This window comes from Pristis pectinata, chromosome 14, assembly GCF_009764475.1.
Source record: "Pristis pectinata isolate sPriPec2 chromosome 14, sPriPec2.1.pri, whole genome shotgun sequence".
In the NCBI taxonomy this organism is placed as follows: domain Eukaryota; kingdom Metazoa; phylum Chordata; class Chondrichthyes; order Rhinopristiformes; family Pristidae; genus Pristis; species Pristis pectinata.
The window spans coordinates 34,995,669-35,023,668 of record NC_067418.1 but is presented as its reverse complement, the minus strand read 5'-3'; the positions used below and the strand labels follow the sequence as shown (position 1 = coordinate 35,023,668).

Here is a 28,000-nt window from a genome sequence, read left to right as displayed (position 1 = left end):
GGGGATATTGGCCTGGAAAAGGAAACCGATGGTGTTTTGCTTATCCTGTCAGTGGATTTGGAGGATTTTGCAACTACAGCATTGGTGGTATCTCTACAGTGGTGAGGTGCCTGCTATATGTAGCTCCTGTCTCAGAACCATACAGGAGAGAACGGATCACCACTGGGCGGAAGGCCATGAGCTTTGTGCTTAAGTTTGTGACTTTGATCTTCAAACACCCTTTTCCTCAGATGACCAAAGGCTGTACTGATGCACTGATGTCTGTTTTCATTGAGAAGTGGCTCCAGAGATATGGGAAGTGGTCCACACTTTCTAGTTCAACACTGTGAACATTTACTGTCTGAGGCTGGTATTTAGCAGTGTGGCAAGTTGATAGTGGATCTTTGTTTCACAAATGTTGAGTGTAAGGCCTGTACTCTTGGATGCTTCAATGATCTTGTCAACAATGGCCTTGAACTTGCAACAACACAAATGCTATTTGCATACCACTGCTCAATAACTGGAGTTGAGGTGATCTGCATTCTGGAGTGCAGGTGACACAAGTTGAACACTTTCCATTTGCCCTGTAGATTAGCTCCACTCCAGAGGGAAGCTTGTTGGAGGAAAGGTGTGCCATTGTGGCAGGAAAGCTTGACAAAAGTTTTAGGCGATGTCACACCACTCCGCAATGAGATTAGTCTAGTGTAGACCCACTGTTTAAGGTCATGGCTTGCACGCCATCATGTAGCAGATGCAAGATGGAGAAAAAAAATAGTGGGCAGTCAAATCTGACAGGAATGCTTCATAGTCTTAATTGAAAAAATCAAAGAGTGTTTTGCGGTTAAAAATAGCCATATATAGTGGTTGATGGTGCATCCTGCATTCCTCTTGGATGACTTGACATGCGGTGAATACCATGTTCACTGTGCCACCAGATGGGTGGAACCTACACAGGGATTCCAGAGCAGCTCCTTGGCTAATGGGAGGGGGAAGTTGAGGATGACCCTGGCAGGCAGATAGCTCTGTAAATATTGCAGCCAGTTTTGCCTCCTTTTGTGTGGATGGTCATAATTACAGCATCTCTAAGGTCCTCTGGTATGTTCTCCCATTCCAGATGTAGGAGATGAGGTTGTGAATTTGTGACTGAAGTTCTCCTCTGCCAAGTTTTGAGCTACAGAAAGAATAATATCTGCTCGCAAGGCCCTTGCTATTTTTTCAGTCTACATGTGGCCTTTTCAACTTCCTTTGTTGATCAGAGGTGATAATGAGGCAGAACAAGATAGTTCTCTGTGTAATTGGGTGAAGGGTACTCATGTCAAGGACAGAGTCATGGTTAAGAGTTCTTTGAAACATTCCATCCAGAGTGTGCTGATTGCCTCTCTGACCTTGATCAATTCATCTCTCCTCTTAGCTTTCAGCAAGGTAGGCCCTTAGGTGATTAGGCCATATAGGTGGTCTTGACAATGCTGAATAACCTGCATTTCATTACCAGCAAGTTGTTGGACCTCTGGTGCTCCTTCCACCTACCATCTTTTCCTCTGGTTTTCATTTGGACCTCGGCCTGTAGATACACGTTGAACTGTTTCTTTCTCTTGAGATGTGATGGAGCTCCCAAACAAGAATGCCTTGCATTTGTACTTAACTAGCTCCTTGATCTCCTCGTCACTCTTATCAAACCAGTAATGGAGTTTCCTGATAGAGAAGCCAGTAGTGTCTTCACGGATGCTAATTATGGTAGATTCAGAGTAATTCAGGCACAGTGCACATTCTGTGGCTCCTTTTGTTTGTCAGGTGGTCTGTGAAGCACCATCTGGAAAGAGCTTTCTTTCCAAGAGCCTTGAGACTTCCAACATTTATTTTCTTGCAGCAATACTCTGTTGCCACCAGACTGATGGAGAGTGGGTGAGGTGGTGGTCAGCCCAAGTTATTGCTATGTCCTCTTATACCCTTTCCTTTCCCCCTCAATTCCCAAGCTCTCTCCCTCATCCTGGTCTTCCCCAACATTCCAATTGCCTGTTGCCTAGCCCAGATGCCTAGACCTGATGTCCCCTCAGTATTAGGGGGCAGAGAACCTACTGGTCCAGCCCACTACAGCACTGTTCATCATACACCTACACCTGCTCCTGGACTCAAAATCATGGGAGTACTGGCAGGTAGCCTCTAGACTGCAACATAGATGAGGAGCACAAACAAAATGATAAGGAACCAATCTCAAGCCTATCATCTAAACTGCAGAGTTGAATTACAGTAATAATGACAATTAAGTATTCCAAAATTATATTGACTGACTGAAGACTGAAAATCTAAGTTTAACAGCACAATACTACACAAGGCACAAAATAATTGGTGTTTTTGTCTTTAAGAGTACAGTATATACTTCAATATATATTTCAAAAATTGCACTGAAGATTAATGTTACAAAGTCATAAGTGATGGTCAGCTGGCAAGTGACTAGCATTTGTGGACTATGCAAGTTATTCAACAATACTTGGGATCCATTTGTGTCATGTGCTATGTTACGAGCTAATAGTCACACACCCTGTCATCTGCTCTGCCAACAGTGACCTGTGGTATACAGCAGAAAGAAACATAATATGAAGTAGATCTTTACTTGCTCTTGACATAATATCCTGCTGAAATTGTGAAGACAAAAATCCTCATATCATGATTCAGATATGTGATTATAGCCATCGCAATTTAAAGTTAATAAAGATCAGAGGGAAGCAATCCATTTTCTGTTGATCATGAACTGAATGGCCGAGACCTAAAAGTGCACCATATAATCAGTACATTTCTTAAATCTTTTAACATAAACAGGAAACTGTAATTATAACTAGGAGCATTTCTGGTACTCATGCAGCAGACATTGCCCAATGTATGAATAGCAGAAAATGTGGGCCATTGGTGCAGGGCAAGATGGAGAACTGTTGAAGTGCTGAGCCAGAGAGAGAGATTTCTGCATGCACTATTGCATTCCATTCCATTGCATTTTAAATATAAACAAACACAATGTGCACCACGTATAATCACTGCTAAAATAAACCACATTGGTTCAGTCAAGACCTGTTCCATGGTGGTATTACGTAAAATCTATCCAGAAGTTGATTGGACTGGTAATTTTGTTAATCAAATCTTTGAGATGACAAAGAATGAATGACAATTCAATCACAGTGTTAAACTGGAGGAAAAGGTAAAAGAGAAAACAATATTTAACACATTAAAATATCTTATTTACAATCCACAAGCCTAGTTCATAATAAAACTTACACATAGACTTTGCCATCTAAGCTGAAATCAATGTAATCATTCAGTGCAATTTATAAACATTCAACAGCAAAGATAACAAGGAAAGGAAATGGATTTGGTTTATTTCCCGACCTCATTTTGAGGTACCTTCACGTGACATGCGTAACAAATACAATGAAAGATAACGGCATTTTTAACAGGTTAGAGTAATATTTATCACTTCATCAAAATTGTCGGCAAGACCTCTCAGGTTTCGGAGCTTAAAGAAAGAGGAAACAAGGTACATCATTATAATCTAAAAGCTGTGGTAAACACTTTGAAGCTAAAAGAACAAAATTATAATTTCAGCCAATATCAGTCTCATGAATAGTGAGGGGAATTCCTGCTGCCCCTTGTGTTCAACCACACGCTACAAGGATATCAAGGCATAATGATTTATTCTCACATTTCTTCCATAAATTCCTCGTTTTATACAAGCTGCAGGAAAAATAGTCACTATTATTATCGCAGGAGAGAATTGTCTCTTATACTTTTAATGCTGAAGTTTGTTCTCAACCTCAAACAGAGATATACATAGCTCATAAACAAAGAGAGATTTAATATCTTCTGAGAAGCTGCAAAAATTGTACACCAGATCTTCCAACACATCGGATTGCACACAGCTTTCACGAGGAAAGGAAAGCTGTGGAGATAATTTCACTGCTTTACCAAAAGATTTCATACCACCAAAATGGACAATAGAATCAACACGTGTGACAGCTTAAAGAGATGAAATATTTACACTGACATTTGGAGTACTAATCACTTATTGCTTTATCACTTTAGTCAGAGCAAAGTCAATGCAAGAGCTTTACTTTGAGAAAAGATTGTGGCTTGAAGTCTTAACCTTTCCAACCCCCTCTCCTTTCCTGACCAAGGCACCTACTTGATGGCTTTCTTCTCGTTGCGGCCTCGGTTGGAGTCTGGTGTGGTGACTGCTTCCAGCGAACTCTTGTGTCGTTTACCCTATAAAATAGAGGGGCAAATGAGAGAATTAATTTAATAACATAGAAATGTACTAGCTGCTTTACAATTGTGATAAAGTGTCTGCTCTGATAGCCCAAAATTGAGAAGAGACAATGTAACTAATGTAATGATTAAGATATAGTGCCTCATTTCTTTGAATTATAGAGTCTGTTGATTATGGCTATAGTAGGTTGAGAATCCAAATCAAAGATACATGTATAAATGTTGGGGCATGAGACCAGATACTTTTGTGTATGTGTCATATACAAAGGACATCAGTTCCTGTATGACTAAATACTAGAATGGTTCATAATTTGTCAGTGAGTGACTGATAAGTATTTATATCTTCCAAAACAATCTGAGAAGAATTATTGGGTCTTCTAGGCCTACATTCACTATTTAGAAGAATGAGAGGAAATCTCATTGAAGTATTCAAAAGTCTGATAGGATGAGACAGACTGGACATGGAGAGGATGATTTCCCTGACTGACATGGTCTAGAGGTCACAGAATGTGGAGGAAGACATTTAGGAGAAATTTCTTCACAGAGAAGGCAATGATTTTGTGGCATTCGCTGCCACAGAAGGGGTAGGAGGCCAAGCTGCTGAATAGACTTGATACATTCGATACACAAAGGGCATCAAGAGATCTGGGGACACAGTGGGACTATGAGATAGAGGATCAGCCATAAATGGTGGGGCAGGCTCGTACTGAATGGTGGAGCAGGCTTAATGGGAGCAGTGTGGTTTCCATGGGGAGTGTGTCCTTAAGAGCTGACACCTTTCTCATATTCGTATGCAGCAAACTGTCGGAAGCTGTGTTGGCTCAGCGCTGACCTGTCTGGAATCGTGCAGGTCCCATTTTAATGCATCTTTCTGAGTGTAAGATTCCCTGTTGCTGTTTCAAATGCCTATCTGCTTCATTTAATGATTTTTTGCAGAGGACTCAAACATGCTCGAAATGCAAGGACAGTTTAACACCGAAAGAAATATAATTTCCAGGCAAAACTGTTCTCATTGGTGAAAGACTCAAACATCAGAGAACACATATGAAATGACTGTAAACAGAATCAAAGGAAACATGAGGGGAAAAAGTCACACAGTGACTACACAGAATTGGGAATGTTCTGTTTGAAAGGGTGGAGAAACCAGATTCAATCATTGCTTTCAAAATGAAATCAGAAAAATAACTAATGGAAAATAAATTGGAGGGTTACAGGGAAAGAGCCTGGCAATGTACTGCAATAACAATAATATGGCATCCTCAGGATTTTGGTGCTGCCAGACCAACAGTTTTTCTGGACTATTGGATATTGCTCCTATTAATACACCGACACAATTTTAATCCTTTCTTTTAAGATGTTACACAGTAATATGATAAATTTTCCAGTGAACCATTGAGTAGTGGATTTCTGACATTCTCTGCCCCCCAAGAGTGGTGGAAGCCAAATCATTAGATATATTTAAGGTAGAGATAGATAAATAATTGAATGATCGAGGAATTGATGGTTATGGGGAACTGGCACAGCAGAAGAGTTGAGGCCAGCAGAAGTCAGCTATGGTCATATTGTATAGAGAGGCAGGCTTGAGAAGCCAAGCGGTCTGCTCCTGCTCCTTTTTTTGTGTCTTGTGTTTAAAGGGAACATGGGAAAAAAAACCCAGTGAATTTAAAGGGCAGGTGGGATATAGACCCTGGTGAGCCAAATGCTGAACTGTGGGGATTTCTGAACAAAATGGGAATAGATTGTTACTGTAATTGGATAGTTCTAACCAGAAGCATGTGTTTGATGAGTGAATGGCTTTCTGCTATGCTGTAACATCTTTATGAAATCAAGTGATCACATGCTCAATCTCTGAAGTGAAATTTGAATTTGGAATTCCATGACTGGACCAATGCTGACTCTTTTAATATCTGCAGGTTTCATTAATGTGGTGAGCAAGAACTGAATTTATAAGGTACCTTTCAGAGTTCCAAAGCAGACTCTCAATCCCTTTTCCTATTTGATTGCAAAATTAATTCATTTAAATCTTTTTCCAATACTGGTGATAAACTTTCTGTAAACTGATCTTGAGAAATACAGGATAGTACCTGTTTCTTAGAGATCACCTCAAACCCTACTTACTGATTTCTATTTTTTTAAACATGTATTTTCACATGGAAATTTGTCCCAAGTATTCATTGCTAATTGGCATTTCTAATGCCTATGTGACTTGATTGCGTGAAATTATTAGTCAATCAGTATTCTGCAGCTCCTTAGATGAAGAATGGTAATGAATACAACCTATTATAAAGGGACAAGGAGGTCACAGAAACAGAAGATAAAAAGCTGGTAGGGCCTAATAATTCTTTCTGATTGTTCCCCTCTCCACTTGCCTGGCTTCCAATCATGCCCCTCAATCTTTTTTCTGAGCTGACGCATGCAATCATCATCTCTTAAATCATTTATGCTGCTTGATTCACTGGCCTTGCTGCTGATTAGATTATTTTTGGCTCAATTTCATTTTAACTCCTAATATTTGTCTTCTTATTTTTAAAAAGATTCTTGTACATTTTTTGCTTGAATTAATTCTGTAAATACCCTTCTGAAAGGAGTTTGTTTTGACAGTTTTGGACTGCTTCAAGATAAGCATATTGATTCTAGGAGCCCTATGTGAACAGTATAACACATCTCCAGGATTTTGTACCCTGAGACATTAATTGAGTAACTGCTCTGCCAACATTTTAGCACATTAACACTATTATCTGATTCCTAGAACATTGAGACACATAGAAGTTTCATAAAACTTTAATTTGATTGCAAAATTTTTATCCAATATCTTTAGAACCAAGACATAATTTTATGTTGGGATATTGCAAAGCTAAGTAAAAGTCCCACAGTAAATAATACATGAAGTAACCAAAGTACCAGACTAAAGCAGTCTTTACAAAGTCTTTCATATATCTACCAATCAGCCTAAAGTTCTCCCTGTACCAGACTAAAGCAGTCTTTACAAAGTCTTTCATATATCTACCAATCAGCCTAAAGTTCTCCCAATCTCAGTAAGTTAAAGAAAGATGAATAAAAACACAATTTAATGAGTCAACTGCTCACTTGCAAAACTGCAGTAATTCCCTTAATGTATTCTTAAGTGCATCTTCTCCCTCTTTGATGAGGCTTGTTGATCAGCTGAGGTGTCAAATTTAGTGGGAGCCACAGCTTAGTGGATTCAACTGTGGGCATCAGAGGGGCATTGGTTATCAGTGACCAACCTGAGACCATACACATATTAACTAAGTGGAAGAAAATAGAAAGGCGCCAGTTGCAAACAACTTTAGAGTGCTTATGGAGAAGGGAACAGAGAAAATGGTCTATGGTACTCTCTGGGGAAACTTCAAGAGAAACACAGAAATAATATTTCCCAAATATTAAAAATGAAAAATATGTATATGCAAACATTAAAGCCCAGAAATTAAATTAGAATAAAATCATCTGTGCTTGGTTTTTATATGTTAATTGTGCATAAAAAGGATTTTGAGCTTATTTTGAAGTACTCCTACCCACTTTCCCACCTATTGAGAAATTTTACTGGAACTTCTTGTCACAATTTACCCAATCACAGATATCCTTTCCCCACTGTATTTCACTCATGTGATGGTGTAATCATCTACAGAAATCGGATCAAATTGTCACAACCCATGACCTTCACAATTCACTCACAATAAATGAAAAGCACAGCATGCAGGGGTCAGGAACCGTAAGTGAACCAAACGATCTCTGTAAGAACATCAATTTTATTTTCACTGATTCTTCTATATTGATTTATAAGGGCTGCTCTTATGCAGACAGGGAGCTCTGACAATAACTGTAGCATTGTTGAAGAGGTGCTGTGATCTGTGGCTTCAATGGTCTTTGTGACAGTGGCCCAATGGGCTACTTCATGGTTTGGGGAACTCTATTGCTCAACACTGCACTATTTAACCCTTCCCACTCTCAATGCTTCCCCCTCCTCCCTGACTTTCCTGTCTCTCTGTTTCCCTCTTTCCCTCTCAGTTTTCTGCTCATTTCCCCTGTTTTTCCTTATCTCCATGGCAGTCTGTGCTGCTAAAACTTTTAATTGGGAGAAAAGAACAATAAAGGCTTCATAAAGTGAGTTTGTATCATTTTAATAATGTTTGTTTTTATTGATGACATTCGATTTGGGTTTAGGGCAAAACACAGCACCCTTGTAGTGGTCTTAAAGTGGGCAAAAATCTCAGCTCATGCATTAAACTATTAGATAGGAGAGAAGATGTAGAACGGCTGACCAGACTATGTTATAGAATGCACAGTAAAAGCTGTGTTAACATCCTTTTCAATCTCTATAAAAAATCACTTGAGAGGCAGTTGTGACAAAGTGACACATTTAACAATTTAACCTTTTAATATCAATTACTTGCATAATAATTACTTGAAAAAAATTGATTAATAAACTACGCATTTGCTGTAATTCTCAATGTTTAACTTAAGACAGTTAAATTAAGAGTTAGTTGTATTGTAATAGATAATGTAAATAGTGTCAATTGGTCCCCACATTTTTGTCTCTTGACTCCGAGTATAGCTTTCACTGTTATATTAACTTTAATTGTGCCCTCTTGGGCATATGTAACCTTTAATACGATTTGGACTGAATATTCCATCAATTCAAAAGTAATCGATTTCGGCATCTTAAAATATGTCAATAAATGGCAAATTGCCAACTCAAAACTCTGCTGTTAAATGATAAAAGAAAAAAATTAAACATTTCAGTCATGCCCTTTGAAAAATATTTCTCGGATACTTCCCTGATTTATTATAGTTCAATCCTGCATCGTGATTGGTCATTTATTACCAAAAATAATGAAGTGCAATGGATGGTACAGAGCTGCATCATTACACAGTGTTTAAACTGACTGTTTATCCAAAAGAAGCAACAGCCCAGTTAAAATTAATGTATGTAATAAATCAGCAGAATCCTCTATTAATGGGTAACTGCAATAGCTTTGATACTGGTGACCTATGGTTCAGGAACTCAGATGAGAGTCTTCAAATTCATTCTCTGTTCTTGTGCAATTTTGGCTTTAATTATTCCTGTCAAATTGTCTGCCAGGTTCAAAATTATCAATAAGTAGCATTAAGGAAAATATTGCACCTTTCAATCTGAGGCCGTATTGACAGTCATTTGAAATTGACAATAAGAAGTATTTTGAATAACAGGGACTGTAGACGCAGAATAAATTGACTTTGGGAATAAACAACAGCAACTCAATAAATTACTTCAACAGTGCCCATCCAACATCACAACAATCCTCTGATCTGTAACAAGGACAAGAGGAGCAATGGTGTGTAGGCACCATCACATTCAGTTTTTTCCCAGTTTTATGCTTGCTGACTTGGATATATTCACTGCGATTATTCGATCAATACCTTGTAATACTACCATGCTAATATAGGAGCACAATTTGCATGAAGATGAAGCCTATCACCATCACTTTCTCAGGCCACTTGGGATGCTAAGGATTGAAAATTTTCCAGTACCACCCATATTCTGAGAGAATTTTGTTTTTAAAAGAGGATACTCACATCAAATAAATCCAGAGTCTTGAGATTTCATTAATATAATCTAAAATAAATTCCAGCCCAATCAGGTGTCAGTGAGGTTGTTTGGTGAAGATTTAAGAAATCAATCTCTGTTGTGTTTTAAAGATTTATAATCACCTCCTTAAACTTAGCAGCCTATGTTTAGCAGTGTCCTTTAATATTTAGTGGAGTTAATTATCTGAAATCCAGCCCATGTTTTAGCCTTCACTGTACAGGCTAGTTCTCTTTTCCTTACACCCAGCTCAGTTTGTTCCCTGTTGTATACATATTACTTTGGTTTGCTCACAGCTCTAGCAGAAATTCTGCTATTACATTCTTGCTGTTTCATGGGTCAACCTGGTGTCCCAAACTTATTTTTACGATCTTCACATAATTGCATCCAAAAAGGTCTCAGGATCATTCTGAACGAACAGTTCAACAAACATGATTGCTATTCTCATACATATCAAACACAACTCCAATGCTGCTGAAAAAGCTGCCCTGGATACACACTTAAGAAAACTAGATTCAAATTCCAAGACCATGTAATGTTTAAAATTCTCCAGCTAATTCAGCTTGCCCCTGCTGGAATCAGGCTTTAACATTAGTTTGCTTTCATCTCATCTTGTTCTTCAGGCAACTTTACAGATTTGTTATGCTTATCTGCTTTTTTCCTTCTCTTTCTTCAGCATAAAACTATATCACATTCAGATCTGCATAATGAGGCAGCAATATCTCATTCATTACACTTGATACATACACATATTTTAAAATAAGCAATTTTATTTAACATGAGGGAAATGGATGCCACCTTGGGGTAAAAATATAATACACAGCAAGTCAATGGAAAATCCAATCCAGTTTATCTCTTTTCCTTTGTAAATGAATCCTATTTATGGGGTGGACTATAAACCCAGATGCCTTAGATTTTGGAAAATTGTGGAATGAAGGTGTAGTATTATGTGGTATTAAGATTTTGGCTAGAACCTACAGAACAGAACAAAATTATTCAAATAGGTGAACAGTTATGATGGCATGGGAGCGTTCACTATTTTTGGAGAACCATCTGTTCTGCTTTGGTTAGAATACTTAGATCTAACTCTTTTTTTAAATTGGGATGCTATTCCTATTATTCCAAAGCATTTCCAGGTTTGCATTTTTAATTTAGAAAATCATCCTGAGACTCTTCATTGAAATGTAATCAAAAAATGTATGCCAAACAGAGGAGGAGATGTTAAAAGAGGCAATCTGGTCAAAAACATGTGTTTTTAAGGAAGCAGAAGAAGGATCTTTAGGAATGGAGTTATCACTGGACAAGATAAAGACAAAGATTTGCACTCACATCCCATCATTGATGAAAAAATAGCCAGAAATGTTCAAGGGAAAAGATTAGAGCTATGTTGAATGGAGAATTTTGAGGAACTTTTTAAGAGATGAAAGGGAAAGTTGGGAAAGGTGTTCCTGAATCTAGAGCTGTGATTGTTGTTGGCTCTGACCCAAAGTGGGAGGCACAGAGACTGCGGTAAGAAAAAGAGTGAAAGATGTAGGAAGAGGTGCAAGACTGGTAGCAAGCCTAGGAGTTCTTTGTGCTATTGAAAATTGATGACTTCCATTTTCTTGGATACTTACTTGGAGGAAGTTATGACTCATAGCATAAGACAACTGACCCTGTGAGTGTGGATTACATTACAAAAGGGGCGCATGGAAGGACTGGAATGTGAGGAAACTAGAGATGAGAGTTTGGAAATGAGAAGCAAAGTTTTGTAGAGCTAAAAAGGAACAAAGCAATGAAAGAATTTGGTGGGAATGAGAGTTTATAGTTAATTAGTTTGTGTCAGAAATCTCATGTAAGCTAGTAAGAAAGGAAGTGATGTGCAAACTGGAAGTAATGTAAGACAGAAAATGGGTAGCTACATCTTAGTTAAGTTGGAGCCTCCCTTTGTTCTGGAATTTGGCTTTGGAATTCTCCATCAGTACTCCATCAGTGCGGCAACCTCTCCTCTTCTGGAATCTCTTTAATACCACATTATCTTTCCTAATATCCCATTCTTTGGCTCAGCATCTACATTTTTCTTATACCTTAGCAAAGCAAATTACCACACCCTTCTGTATTAAAGGTGCCAAAAAATATAATTTGGCTGTTGCTGAGATAATGTGAGTTTAAAGTGGAGATGGAAGTTGAATGTAGTGCTGATATTGTACATTATTTCATTTGCTCTGAGTGAGTGGAAAAGTAAATAGGTAGCAAGCCTAGGAGTTTTTTGTGCTATTGAAAATTGATGACTTTCATTTTCTTGGATACTTACTTGGAGGAAGTTATGACTCATAGCATAAGGCAGCTGACCCTGTGAGTGTGGATTACATTACAAAAGGGGCGCATGGAAGGACTGGAATGTGAGGAGACTGTAGAGATGAGAGTTTGGAAATGAGAAGCAAAGTTTTCACTGGAAAGGTACTATTACACTTTGATAGGCAGAAATGAAGTGATGCAAGGGCCACACCAAACAGAAAGGATTATTTAATAAATCATACCAAACACCGTGGAAAGATGAAGATGTTAGTGCAGAATGGTAACACCCTTTGGTAAGTGCCATCTCCGATGGGCAGAAACTAGACTCGTGGGATTCAAACATGACAACCTTTGACCACAGTATTTTGGATCTCAGAGTCAACAACCTGCTTGAGAATCTTTGGTAAGTGACATGAGCAATAAAACAAGAGCTGGAGGAATTTATTGAGTTGTCTGTTTTTTATTAAAGGAGCTGGAAAATGGTAGCATGCTTTGCCACGGAAAGGAATAACAATTAGGGCAAGAAAGAATTAATGTGGTACATTGTGTGAAAACGGGAGCAGACTTGGCTGTGAAGACCTCACATTGACCAGAGTCATATAGCCTGTCAATACTACTTGTTACACATGTGCTCTCATGTAAACACACACACAAACACACATGTGCATATGTCCAGTTGGCTGAAATGGCCTGTAGTACCGTATCTTCACAAAATGCAGTGTCTTCAGAAGGGGGGAGGCAAATAGACAAAAGGCAAAGATACTAATGATCCAGGGTCATTTTACTGAACTTTTTCATGATGCAACATAATACAGAAGAAGAATACTGTGTATATTATCAAGGTGAAGAGAAGTGAAAATGCTGAATACATTCAAGCAGCACCTGCAAAAAGACAAACAGTTCAAGTCAATGACCTTCTACCATCATGGTGTTCTGAAAATGGTGTCCATAAACTCAAATCCTTAAATGAAACAAGGAAAGCAGGTTTAAAAAAGACAAGACTTATTTAGAAATAAAATTTAACATCAAAGAGATTGTGCTTGAACTTTACAAGTTGCTGGTTAGAGCTTAGCTGGAGCATTGTGGATAAATCTGTGCATTACATTTCAGAAGATATAAAAGTCTCGGAAAAGTGCAGAGGTGATTTACTGGGATATAACAGGGGAGAAGTCTGTAAGAAGATTGGAAAATATATAGCTGCTTTCCTTGCAACTATTAAGAGGTGACTTAATGGACAGAGTGGTTTTAATGGACAAAATAAAATAAGCCTCTGCTGAATGATTGAAAACGAAAGATTGGAGATACAAAATTAATGTTAAAGAGGGGAGATGCAAAAATGTTTTGTTTTCCCCTCGGGGAGCTGCTGGGATCTAAAATAATCCGTCTAAACAGATGGTGAAAGTGGATTCCATAATAAATTTTAAGAAGAGGATAGACAGATACTTGAAGGTGAGGAACTTGGTTACAGACAAAGGGAAGCATGTGGGACTAAACACAAATGTTTCTTCAAAGAGTTGGTGCAGACAACAACTCAAATAGACTTCTTATGTTAAAAGACCATCAGAAATAGTAAAAAGATAATTTTATGCATTTGAAAATACTGCTCCATTTCAGTGGATAGATTTTTGTTAGCCCCTTACAGACAGTACACAATGCAAGACTACTGGTATTTAAGTCTGGAGCTGAAATAAAGGTAATTTCTGAAGGTAGTTTACATATCTTGACAATTTATTTCATGAAGGACATTTCATGCCAGAGTACAGTAGACCTAGTAAGTACTAAAATTCTTGGATTTTGTTCATTTTAGCACTTTCTAAATGTCATGCTGTTACCTCCTTATTAATGGAAAATTCATTTTCCAATGAAGTATGGTTTGAGCCAGATACACATAATTGGTTATACAATCTGGTTTGGATAAGACAGTTGAAAAATCATTGATAGCTCACCTTTTAGGTTGGCGTAAAGTGTATATGAGGTAAGTGGGTGCAAGAAAGTGAAACAGGAAAATTTTATCTTAAAAAGTAAGTTCTCAAGAAAGAATTAGAATATGTTCTGCCATTCTCTCAGAAAATGGGTGATCAGCATTCCACTTCCAGTTACTTGCCTTTGATACACTAAATAACATAAAAAAACTATGGAACTCTGTTGAAAGTTTTAATTGACCTAAGTACTATGGCATTTTGTAGAGGAGAGGGGATCATGGTGGAAATCGTAGAATCATAGAGCCTTGCCTCATAGAAACATGCCCTTTGGTCCATTGAGTGCATGCAAAGCCATTCACCACTGATTTATTCCAATCCAACACTATTTCCATTTGAGTCTTCCTCTGTTCTCATTACCTCGCCCAGTTTCCACCACTCACCTACACACTAGTGACCAATTAACCTACCATTCTGCACATATTTGGGCTGTGGGAGGAAACTGGAGCACCTAGAGGAAACTCCGTGATCACAGGGAGAACGCGCAAACACTATACAAACAGTATTCGAGGCCAAGATGGAACCTGGGTCACTGCAGCTGTGAGGGAGCAGCTCTACTAACTACACCACTGTGCGACCTGGGAGTTTTCCAGATTCTTATACCCTTTGAGTGAAGAAATGTTTCCGAGCTCCTGAATACATTGGCTTTAATTTTGAGATTCCTCTTTCTCTACTCCGTCTATCATTTTAAGTATCTCAAGAGCATACAACTCAAACTTGGTCAAACTTCCATTCTTTATTCCTGAACTGTGCTCACACTGTAATAATTGGAGATAGCTCCAGTTATTCAATTGTTATTGCTCTCACGTCATTAATATTGACAAATAAGATATGTGCTTGCTGCTGCTATTAAAATGGCATCACTCGAAGAGGTGGATCAAATTCACAAGATGGCAAAATGCTGGGCTGCACTGGCACTAGAGATGTTGTTTGCACCAGTTGATAATCTATGTTCGCAGACTATTGCACAAAACTGGCCAGATCAGAAAATAAACTATCTTTGCCACCTTTTTATTTCACAAGCGGCTGTCACAGAGAGATACCATCTGTGCAGACTGATCTGCAGATAATGCCTTGAATGTGAATAATTTTTCCCATAGAAGTGAAAGTAATCACAGAATTAAGCTTTCACACAGACTTTGAATTCTAATGTGAAATTTGCATAGGTCAACCCACGGTTCTCAGGCTGACCACAAGTTTACAGAGGGAAACATTCAGCTTTGGGCACCAGTACTAAATGTATGCGAGAACACCAGCTGCCTGATGTAGTCAGCTTTGGCACATTCAGTTCCTTTCAAATTAGTGGCTCATATCCTTGCCTGAAGTTAGTAATAGTCACAAAAAAAATAACCTTAATCCATTTGTTTGCAAGGGATCTTCATGGAAGAAAAATTAGTTCAATCGTGCTTTCATCAAATCGCAAGAGTAACTAGAGACTGGGGCATCTCACATGATGTCTAAAGAGGAATTAAGGTTCTGCAATAATTTTGGATTTCATGACCAAACATGGAATCCACCAGATTTGTGTTGTTGGAACTCAGGAAGATCATTACCTATATGATCATTACATATCATCACTATCCAAAATAAGTTATTGCACTTTTCTTATGTGTTGACTGGATAATTTTAAGCAATACAACATGTTATGCAGTGGCAGCACAATTGCATTTCCACCCAACACCTGCACAAATCTACAGGTTATTGCTGATGGCAATGTCACTGTACCTCTCTACATTTCCATTAACACAGTGAAAGTAATCTATGTGGCTCACAGAAAATGAGCAGCATAGTTTCTGAAGAATATAACTGAAATAATTGGTTAAGGCTGATTATACTTTCCATACTGACTCCGAGTTGCTGGTTTACTTCACAACTTTTATTTTTGTCTTGCGTTATAGTTACTTAGGTTTGCTACCCAATTTCCAAAAGCTTTCCCATCCTGATGGGCACATTGTAGTACATGCACACATCCACTCTCAGTGTCACATTCATGCAAACAGCTTAAGCTCCTGTTTTCAGAGAAGGGGCCAATCCTAACCACTGGGATAGGTGTATCTGCACCGTGTGTGAGCACATTCCTCGCTTTACTGGGCGTGCAAATTTAGTTACAAGTTTCTATCTAATTTAATATATACATTTCTTTAAAATGTATTAACTTATTACATTTTTATATTATTAAACATAAACAAATGCTGGGAGGACTGCAAGCAACACTCAAGTTAACGGACTGCATGCCTTCTCAGTATTTAAAACATGCAATGTGGTTTTAACTTTGCATTAACAAAAACTTTCCACAGTGTTGGTACTGTTAGCCACTGAGTAACTAAATGAACACAGAATCATTTACCAACGACCTGCTATGCCAACAATCCCACAGACCATTAATCCTCATTCATATCATTCATGTTGCACTAATGATGCAGTTCATAAGACAGTGTCTTTGCCTGAAACTAATTCATTAACTGTCAACGATAAGGAGATAGCATCAGTACTGAATGCCTGATAAGGAACAGAATAGAGTTTCTTAACTGTGTACATGCTGAACTATAAAATAGGCTCGTTGCTTTTATGGAATTTGTCATGTCTGGGCATAACTTAAAAATAATGGATCATGCCCCTCATTACTCCCCCCAATGATTATAGCTTCCTCATAATTTCTAATGGATAATTTTAATGGAAACAGTTATGTATCAGAGGTCAGCAACCTTCACTTAATGGGGGCACATATTACATCTTCAGACAATCTAATGTGCTTCACATAACTAATTAGATGTTTTTGAAGGGTAGCTAGCAGAAAGCTCAGCAGGCCAATAGTTCACTACAAGATGCCACAATAGCAGAAATGAAGGATGAACAATTATTTTTTTTATCATTTGGCTGCAACATCAGGAAATCATATGACCTTTCCAGTCTCCATGAATTTCCTGGCAGGGTTGAACAACTTTCTTCTGTGCCTTAACCAATCCATGGTTCATTCCATGCTGGAAGGAGTCTCATCCTAAAAGCTACCAATGAAAATGGTGCGGCAAAACAGGAATGGTGTTTGCATTTGCAGCTTTATAACACAACAGGCCAAACCGTGCTGATTTTTCCTGATGGATTGTTGGTGTTCCAGACCGCTGTATTTCACACCACATTTGCACCCAGCAGAGGGGGCAAATCTTGTTAGGAATCACCATTCAGATCCTGAGCTGGGTCAGACGTGGTGCAGGATTCAAGACCCCAATGGTTTTGATGGGCACTGAAGGGGCAAAGATGCATGAGGTAAAGGAGAAGTTACAATTGTTTTAATTACTTTTCTTTAGTTCAATGTTTTTAATTTTATAACTTAATTTATAAACATTATAACTTATTTACTTAATTGTGTTTTTCTTTATAAATATCACTAATTAGTGATAGCTTTCACAAATGGCAAAGCCTTGGCCCTAGGTTTGCCAGATGTTAAGGGTTGGTATGACGAAAAGGACGTGGGGCCTTCTTAATTAGCCCCAAGGTCCGGTTGAAGTCCAGATGATGGTTCAGGATTCCAAGCTGTGGAGTACAGCTGAATGGGAGCTCTGTCTCTCAATCACGTTTCTATGCAGAGGGTGTGGACTAGTAAAGATCTGGCTCCACCCACCACTAATGTGCTTTCTATTCACAAAGAGAGAAATAGATATTTGTCACAAAGCACATGAAGTATGATTAAATGGCAGTTGTTAAAGTACATGAAACATTATTTGCAGTGACAGGTAAAACATATGGATGCTAAGCACAAAGCTCACAATGAGTTATTGATGTGTCTGTATGCATGCACATGCACCTAAAACACTGCCGCAAGGTCACAGCTAGGTTGGTGTCTGTGAAGGGAACATTTTAAGCATCATCAATGCCACAGAAGAATTCTTGTTTTATTTCCACAAATAAATACTCACCTTCTAGACTTTTACCGTTGGACTTCTGATGTGACCGAGAGTATGTAGAACAGTACAGCCCAATACAGGCCCTTCAGCCCACAATGTTGTGCCGACCTTTAAACCTCACCTAAGACTTTCTAAACCCTTCCTCCCACATACCCCTCTATTTTAAATTCCTCCATATGCTTATCTAGTAATGTCTTGAATTTGACCAATATGCCTGCCTCCACCACCGCCCCAGGCAGCACATTCCATGCCCCAACTACTCTCTGGGTAAAAAACCTTCCTCTGATATCTCCCTTGAACTTCCCACCCATTACTTTAAAGCCATCAGAGGTGATTGTAATACAGATCACCTTGTAAATTGAAAACATTCACAGAATGTCCCTGTTATAGTTTTCAGGTAATTCTAATCAGTGTTAGGCAGTAAATAACACATTTTAAAACAGAAAACCAATTAAGCATAAGTGGTTTCCAACAGAAAACTAATATCTACTCAAGGAAATGACATAAGTGCATCTCTGTGTCATGGATTTAAACGCGACACTCATTCTAGCTTCTGCATATAACCATGACTGCATGACATCTTACAAAAGGAGGAGTCATTAACTGAGAGTTAGAGAGATAGGAGTGGCTGCCTGAAATCAATTTATGTAGAAAACAATGGAGTCCCTGGAGCTCGTTCATTACTGTATCAGGTTCCTGGACGTCATTGGCTGGATCATGCTGAGCTATATCTGCTACCTGAAATTGGCACCGAAGTCTCCTCGTGCAGAGTTTTTAATGTTTTCCCTGTGACTACATGGTTTGCCTCTGAGTGCTCAGGTTTCCTCCCACATCCCAAAAATGGACAGGTTGGTAGATTAATTGATGACTGTAAATTATCCCTAATATGTAGGTGAGTGGTAAAATCTGGGCGAGTTGATGAGAATGTGGAGATTAAAAATGGGATTAACATAGGATTGGTATAAATGTCTGGTCAGTGGTGGGTAAGGACTTGGTGGGTTGAAGGGCCTGATTTCGTACTGTAACTATGCAGCTAACAACTACAAAGGTTGTAGCTGATTTTACCATTTTTTATGTTTCTGATGCACTTCAAAATTATAATTAAAGAAAACAATTAAATTCAAAATTAAATAAACATTTCATAGTTTAAGCAAAATAATTGATAAATGAAACTTCCCCATTTCTGAAGGCCATCAACCTGAAATGCTAACTCTTTCCCTCTTCACAGTTGCTGCCTGATCTGTGGAGTATTTCCAGATTTTTCAGTGTTTTTCTTACAACGTTGCTTCGCATTTGCCTGCTGAATCTTCCTCTACAGTCCCCACTGAAATCAATGAGATCAGATAAGACACCAGGTCATATCTGCAGCAGGATGCGAGAGGCAAATGTGGAGTGTAACACCGGGGAATTCAACCACTCTGACCTCTGCTACTGGACCCCACAGGAAGCCTGGCAGCAGAGCCACTGGCACACTCAGACTACAGTAAATGCTGAACTTCTGCCGTTATCAAAATTCAGGGTTAATTCAACTTCAAAAGCTGAATGCCAGCATTTCTGATCTGAAAAGTTGGCACAAACCAGTCCAATGAAAAAGGTTAATAGGTAGCTAAACTGCAAAGCTTGCACTTTTACAACCTGCATTTCAAAGGGGCAACGAGGCCTTTTTGGCTTAAATTTATCTCTGTATAAGATAAACCTAATGGTTTTGTGCTTCTGAGGTGTTAGCCATGCAAAAACATTTCAGTTTCATAGAATCAGTGCCTCCAAGACAGATGTGCTGTCAAAATAATAGTGAGGTTGAAGGTATTTGCCATTCCGTATGTGTACATGGTACACCAACTTTTGACAAGTTAAATGCCAACATTCATAAGTTGCTGTCTGTGGTGTGACATTTGCTGTTAGCTTCACATAATGATATCTTGCTGTCTGCCTCAACATTGAAATCTACAGATTGACATGAAGCTGTGCTATTGCACAGTAGATATGAAGGGAAAATGTTATCACTTAAAGAATGCTTTTGCTTCAAATTGACAAGATAATTGTCAAATAAAACCAACCACATTCTCTGACACAGAAAGTATTTCAAGAGTAGAATCACATTCCTTTGAAATTAATTTTATCGGAAATTTAAAAATGACAATAAAAAAATCTTTTCTCTCTCTTTTACCTCACATGCCTAATTCATTCTTACTTTCCTCCATTGTTTTTCTGGACATTTGATATTGCATCAGCCACTCAAATTCACTCTCATTTTCTGTCTTTCAGAATCCTTAAATCTGCTTGGTTATATGGAGCTTGTGGTTTTGTTTACTCAGGTCTTCGTTGCCCTGCTTCCCTCACTGTGCTATCTTCAGATTTGAATTTTTAGCAACTTGTAACACATAAATTAAAAACCTAACAGGGTATGTATAATTCTAACAGAGGATACAATTGCAGCAAAATTTAAGCTACAGTATTGCACACCTACCTTTGATTCCTGCCCCTCCCTTGTAGCTGGTAAATTCATCATTCTTGCGGCTCCAGAAGGCTGGTGGGCGGAGATATTCTAATACAGCATTGATTTGTCAAAACCAGATTCCCCAGAGCACAGCCTACAGCTAAAACCATTACACTAACATCCTTTTAGTTGGTGAAGCACTTTTGAAGTGCAATCACTATTACAAAGTAGGTAATTAGGTGGATAATTTATGCATTAAAATAACTCCCAAAAGCATTGAAATGACCAGATTATGGCCCAGAATAGTGAATTTTTTTTTAAAAATTGCAGATGCTAGAAATCTAAAATAAAAACAGAAAAAACCCAGCAGGTCAGACAGTATCTGTTGGAAGAGAAACAGGGTTAATGTTTTAGATTGAAGACCCTTCATCAGAACTGCAACCTTCAGGTCTTCATCCTGAAATGTTAATTCTGTTTCTCTTCACACTAGTGTCACCTGGCCTGCTGAGTATTTTCAGCATTTTCTGTTTTATATTGTTGACGCCTAGAACTAGTGGTCAGGTGTGAGCTGCCGTGCTTGCTGCTGATCCGTAGAAAAGCTCCCATTTATCTTATACAGTTCCTCCCCAAGCAGCAACTTTTTGAAAGAAGCTGGCATGATCCTCATAGGTGACTGGGTATTTGGCAATGTAAATGACTGAAGTTTTGGCATGTGGATGTGTGATGAAGAACAAGTGCCACTCACAAAACAGCTGAAAAGTCTTAACCAAGCAGCTAAGACATGATCCTGGTTTAGGTGGGTGACTTTCAGAAATATTTAAAAGTTGATATGTATTAAAAATATTCAACTATTAAACTAATAAAAATCAAGTTAAAGCTAAAATGCTTGATTTAAAAATGGTCAAAACACAAATGCAAATAAATATTTGAAATGCTCAAACATTTAATAACAATCTAAAATTACCTCAGCCTCTTGCAGCTATTCACCTCCATTGCAATCATTGGACAGGAAATACCTGTGCCAAGCCTAACTGGCACAAGTAGCTCCAGCTGTTGTGAATCGCTGTAAACCTTGCACTCGCACACCGGATGTCATGAGAACAGTGGAAAATGAGCCAGTAAACAGCCAGAATTCAAGTGTGGGACCTTTCCATTCAAGGACACATTCACAGGAATGCTGAACTTGCTGGTAACTTAAGCAAGGAAATGTCAGCAGTTATGCACTGAACTTACAACATTTCTCCACAGAAAAATGGGTCAACGCATTCTTTTCTGGTGTTTTAGCTCTTGTTTGAAATAGTGCCACTTGAGTTAATTGAACTTCAGCTTAATACCTCATCCAAGAGACCGCAAGTCCAGCAATGCAGCGCTCCTTCAGAACCGCAGTGGCCTGTCAATATAGTTTTTCTTTATTCCAGTCTTTGGAGTGATAATTTAACCTGCAACTTGCTGACACAGTGGTGAGAATTTTACCAACTATGTCATAGCTGACAGATTAACAGAAGACTGTACTGAAGTTTTCAGAGATAAATTGAAGACAGAAACATCTCTTTGTTGCTTTTAATTGCTTCCTTTTTATTAATCAAGCTGTGTGAACATTTACTTTGTTCTGAGTAGAAGTAGGTGTGGATGTAGTCATGAAACAAAATATATGATTTGAATTTCAGAAAACATTGTGAGTGGAATGAAGACCATCATTTTGATAAAATGTGTAATAAATAAACAGCTATCCTAAATACAACAGCTATCTGGTGATGAGTCCCCTTCCCAGTACAACATGATAAATTATACCGAGTTTCAATAGTTGAAGTATTTCTGCTATAAACATATACCATGGTGCTGTAGGTATAGATAGTGAGGAACAAATTGGTTTGGTTGTGCATTGAAAACAATGCAAATTAATCCATAGTTTTTTTATTATTTTCCTGCACCCAAATATTGGGAAAATCTTTGCCTCAGTAGAATTAGTCTAATTTAATTAAACATAAATAACCTGAAACAACATATTAGAACCAATAATGTTTGAATAAACAGTCAAACATTATTGGTTCTAATCTGTTGATTCAGGTTATGTATGTTTAACTAATGTAAACTAATCATACGGAGGAAAGGATTTTCCCAATATTTGGGTGTAGGAAAATAGTAAAAAACTTTGAATTAATTTGCATTATTTTCAAATGCATAACCAACCAATTTGTTCCTCATTATCTATACTTACAGCACTATGATATACAGTATATTGATAAAAGAAATATTTCAACTATTGAAACTCAGTAAATGTTATCGCGTTGTACTGGGAAGGTGATTGCCACCTGGCATAACAAAGCATTTTCCCTGAATTTTCACTTTGCACTCTGCCATGTGATCTTGATAATGGAACTCACAAGGGCTGCAAACTATACTTGAGGTATGAATTGATCATTGGCCATTATGTAATAGAGGATTTGATATGAACTCCAACTCTGCAGTTTTGTTCCATAGATATCAACAGAACTAAATTTTGGAATAGAGAATGATGCATAGCCTTTATTATAAGTGCACATTGAGCATAAGTGATCATGGCCACTTCATGTACAATCAAACCACTCTCTTAAGCTCCATGTTTGTAGATACTATTTAAAGCAGACTGCTTTTGCACAATAACAGTCCAAAAGCAGTCTTTGTTCATGTTTGAAAATTGATAATGTGTGTTATAGTAACTGTTTATCCTCAATAAGGGGATTATGCCTCATTACAGAGCAAGATAGCACCTTAACACGGAGCAAGAGCTTATGCAGAATTATAGTGATATCTAAAATATGATGGATTGGAGAGCATGTCTTATGAGTTGAGTGAGCTAGGGCTTTTCTCTTTGGAGAGAAGGAGAATGAGAGGTGACTTGATAGAGGTGAACAAGATGATAAGAGGCATAGATCAAGTGGACAGTCAAGGACTTTTTCCCAGGGTGAAAATGGCTAATACGAGGGGGCATAATTTTAAGGTGACTGGAGGAAGATATAAGGGGAATGTCAGAGGTGTTTTTGTTTATGGGTGGTGGGCGCGTGCAATGCACTGCCAGCAGAGGTTGTGGGGGCAGATACATTAGGGACATTTAAGAGACTCTTAGATAGATACATGAATGATAGAAAAATAGGGGGCTATGTGGGAGGGAAGGGTTAGATAGGATAAAATATCAGCACAACATTGTGGGCCGAAGGGCCTGGACTGTGCTGTAGTGTAATAACTCAGTGCAAAAGATCAAGAATTTCAAGTGCAAACTAAATTTCCACACTCCTTAAAAGAAATATCAGCAAGCTGCTTCCGCCCATTAAGCAGACTCTGTCCTCAGGTCGAATTAAGCACCATGATGTGCATCTGAAAATTATGCTCAGGAATCTTAAAATCTTAAAAGATTACTGTACACCAGTGAAGTTAGTAAATGTTTCTAGATAGCTGTTATAGCTCATTTTTGTTATCTATAATCAGATTATTCAGAGACTAAATTAAAATGCTATATTTTCACAAAACCATATTCAAACTTCTTAATGTAATTGAAATAAAAAAAACAGAAAATGTTGGAAAGACAGCAGGTCAGGCAGCAGTTGTAGAAAGAGTAATAGAGTCAATGTTTCAGGTTGAAGAAGGGTACCTGTTGCAAGAGATGTTAACTCTGACCTGCTGAGCATTTCCAGCATCTTCTGATTTTATTTTAAGATTTCCACCATCTGTAGTATCTTGACTTTCATTTTCTTAATATAATTGCCCTCACCCAACACTCATCTGTTTAATGCAAGATTAAAGAAAATGTTCTAAAATATAATGAAATGATAGGGTATCATGAGGATTTTTAAATTTACTTGATTATCAAACTTGAATAGAAACATAAAAAATTTTCAGTCTTAAGAACATGCACCTACACTGCTGACTGACCCCTGGCACACTGAGGCAAAGTTAAAGGCGGAGGGGTCTGCTTCTTAATCAATAACTTGTGGTGCTCGGACGTGACGTTCCTGGCGAGCTCCTGCTCACCCAGCCCGGAATATCTAACGGTGAAGTATCAACCATTTTATCTGCCAAGGGAGTTCACTTCAGCTCTCCTGATGGCAGTCTACATCCCACCACAGACGGACATGAAGCCTGCACTCAATGAGCTATACTCCGTGGTCAACAACCTTGAGACAGGATACCCTGAGGCCCTCTTCATCATCGCAGGGGACTTCAGTCAGGCCAACCTCAAGAGTGTGTTACCAAAATACTATCAGCACATCTCCTGCTCCACCAGGGGCACCAACACCCTTGACCACTGCTATACAACCATCAAAGATGCCTTCCGAGCCACCCCTCGTCCTCACTTTGGGAAATCAGACCACCAGGCTGTGCTCCTTCTCCCTGCATACAAACAGAAGCTGAAACGGGAGGATCTGGTACGGAGAGTCGTGCAGTGCTGGTCTGAGGAAGCAGATGAGCTTCTACGTGACTGCTTTGAGACAGTGGACTGGACCATGTTCAAAGACTCAGCTGCCAGCCTTGATGAGTATGCCACCACCATCGCAGACTTTATCAGCAAGTGTGTGGAGGACTGTGTACCAAAGAGGACAATACAGGTGTTCCCAAACAGGAAACCATGGATGAACCGGGAGATCCACACCCAACTGAAGGAGAGGACTGCTGCACACAAATCTGGTGATCCTGATCTGTACAAGAGATCAAGGTATGACCTTCGAAAAGCTATCAGGGATGCCAAGAGACGATACCAACTCAAAATAGAGTCCCTGACCAGCCGCCAGTTATGGCAGGGCTTACATGCCATAACAGACTACAAGACGAAGTCGGGCTGCATAGCTAACAACAGCGCATCCCTTCCTGATGAACTTAACGCATTTTATGTGCGTTTTGAACAAATGGGAAGTGGATTGTCACCATCCACCCTGACAGCCACCAACACAGCTGAACCTGTGATCACAGTGGAGGACGTAAGATTAGTCTTCTGGAGAGTGAACACGAGGAAAGCATCTGGCCCAGATGGTGTCCCAGTTGCGTGCTCAGATCTAGTGCTGATCAGCGGCAGAAGTATTTGCGGACATATTCAACCTCTCCCTGCTTCAATCTCAGGTTCCCTCCTATTTTAAGAAGACCACTATAATCCCAGTACCAAAGAAAAGCAAGGTAACATGCCTCAATGACTACCGACCAGTGGCTCTGACATCTACCTTCATGAAGTGATTTGAGAGGTTGGTCATGGCATGCACCAACTCCAGCCTACCAGACAACCTGGACCCATTGCAATTCGCCTATCGCCGAAACAGGTCTACAGCAGATGCCATCTCCCTGGCCCTACACTCAGCTCTGGAGCATCTGGACAGTAAGGACACTTACGTTAGACTATTGTTTATTGTCTACAGCTCTGCCTTCAATACTATAATCCCAAGCAAGCTTGTCACCAAACTCCGAGACGTAGGACTCAACACCTCCCTCTGTAACTGAATCCTTGACTTTCTAACAAACAGGCTGCAATCAGTGAGGATAGGCAGCAATTCCTCAGGCACGATTATTCTCAACACTGGTGCACCTCAAGGCTGCATCCTCAGCCCTCTACTCTTCTCCCTATACACTCATGACTGTGTGGCCAGATTCTGCTCGAACTCCATCTACAAGTTTGCAGATGATACCACCGTTGTAGACCATATCTCGAACAGCGATGAGTTGGAGTACAGGAAGGAGATAGAGAGCTTAGTGGAATGGTGTCATGACAACAACCTTTTCCTCAATGTCAACAAAACTAAAGAGCTGGTCATTGACTTCAGGAAAGGGGGCGGTGTACATGCACCTGTCTACATCAATGGTGCTGAGGTCGAGAGGGTTGAGAGCTTCAAGTTCCTGGGAGTGAATATCACCAACAGCCTGACCTGGTCAAATCACATAGATGCCACGGCCAAGAAAGCTCACCAGTGCCTCTACTTCCTCAGGAGGCTAAAGAAATTTGGTTTGTCCCCTTTGACTCTCACCAACTTTTACCGATGCATCATAGAAAGCATCCTATCTGGATGTATCACGGCTTGGTACGGCAACTGCTCTGCCCAAGACCTCAAGAAGCTGCAGAGAGTTGTGGACACAGCCCAGCGCATCACGGACACCAGCCCTTTACCTCTCGTTGTCTTGGTGTAGCAGCCAACATAATCAAAGACCCCACCCACCCGGGACATTCTCTCTTCTCTCCTCTTCCATCGGGTAGAAGATACAGGAACCTGAGGGCACGTACCACTAGACTTAAGGACAGCTTCTATCCCACTGTGATAAGACTATTGAACGGTTCCCTTATACAATGAGATGGACTATGACTTCACGATCTACCTTGTTGTGACCTTGCACCTTATTGCACTGCACTTTCTCTGTAGCTGTGACACTTTACTCTGTACTGTTATTGTTTTTACCTGTACTACATCAATGCACTCTGTACTAACTCAATGTAACTGCACTGTGTAATGAATTGACCTGTACGAACGGTTTGTAAGACAAGCTTTTCACTGTACCTCAGTACAAGTGACAATAATAAACCAATACCAATGCTAATACCCTTCAACACAATGAAGAGACAATGAAGAGAAAATCAAGTGGTACTTGCATTTCAATCCCAAGGGGTCTTAAAGCCAGAGAACTATTTTTTCAAAACCAAGATTGACCATCTCAAAAACAGTTTGAGAATTGAACCTTGAACCTTACAGTCTAAAACTCAAATACTAACTGGATAACCTAACTGAGCTATCAGGGTAAACAACTCCCTCAGGCGGAATGAATATTGATGAGACAGTAGTTCTCAGTAATGATGTCATTCCGTTTGCAAAATTATGGTAGCTTGAATTTGTTTAAAGAGAAGCGCATTTTACTGAGTCCTTAAAATTTATGGCTGACTGATTATCTGGATATCCAACACATTTATTTTTAAATGTAATATACTGAGAATCAGTACTGTATACCTGGTATGTACTTCATCTCTGTCACAATTCCTTCCATTGATCATAGCTCAAGTAACAAATAATCTGTATCCTGTTTTCACCTTATTCATTCAAACTTTGCATTCTTGGACAGAAATCAAAACACCTTAACTGCAAGGAATGTAATTTTTCCATTACAAATATAGGCAAAACATGCTTAAAATACATTTTTTCAACTGCCATATTATCTTCCCACAACAGTAAATAGTCAGGATTCAAACTATTTTTAATTCAATGCAAATAATCAAAATTACATCATGTCATATACCATGCTTACAAATTTCTTTATTCAGAAGTAGATTGGTTGGCGGTCAAGTTTGTCAATCAGTTGTGTAGCTTAAGGGATCTGTAAATAGGTACACTCCTTTTTTAACTAAACTCAATCAGTACTGCTGCAATACACCATCTTCTTTCAATGACATTTCTTCATCATCTAATTCACACTTGATCATAGCTACAAGATCTCTAGCAATAGCCTTGTACTTCTGAAACATTATCTCCCGCACCTTCAACAATTTATCTTTGGCCTTCTGTTCTCATCTGCTTGCTGCTCTTTGGTAACCCCACTAGCCAATGTGACATCAGCCAGTCATCGTACTCAGGCTTGGAGCTTCCAT

At 38.9% G+C, this 28,000-nt stretch overlaps 1 protein-coding gene across 6 annotated transcripts in view; it reads right to left on the bottom strand.

The window, feature by feature from the left end:
- Positions 1-28,000, bottom strand: part of syt7a (synaptotagmin VIIa) — a 452,949-nt gene that overhangs the window by 118,602 nt on the left and 306,347 nt on the right. For all 6 annotated transcript variants that reach the window (XM_052029168.1, XM_052029172.1, XM_052029170.1 and 3 more), the window contains exon 3: positions 4,151-4,230. In XM_052029168.1, the coding sequence (XP_051885128.1) occupies positions 4,151-4,230 (80 nt within the window). The remainder of the gene's footprint in view (positions 1-4,150; positions 4,231-28,000) is intronic.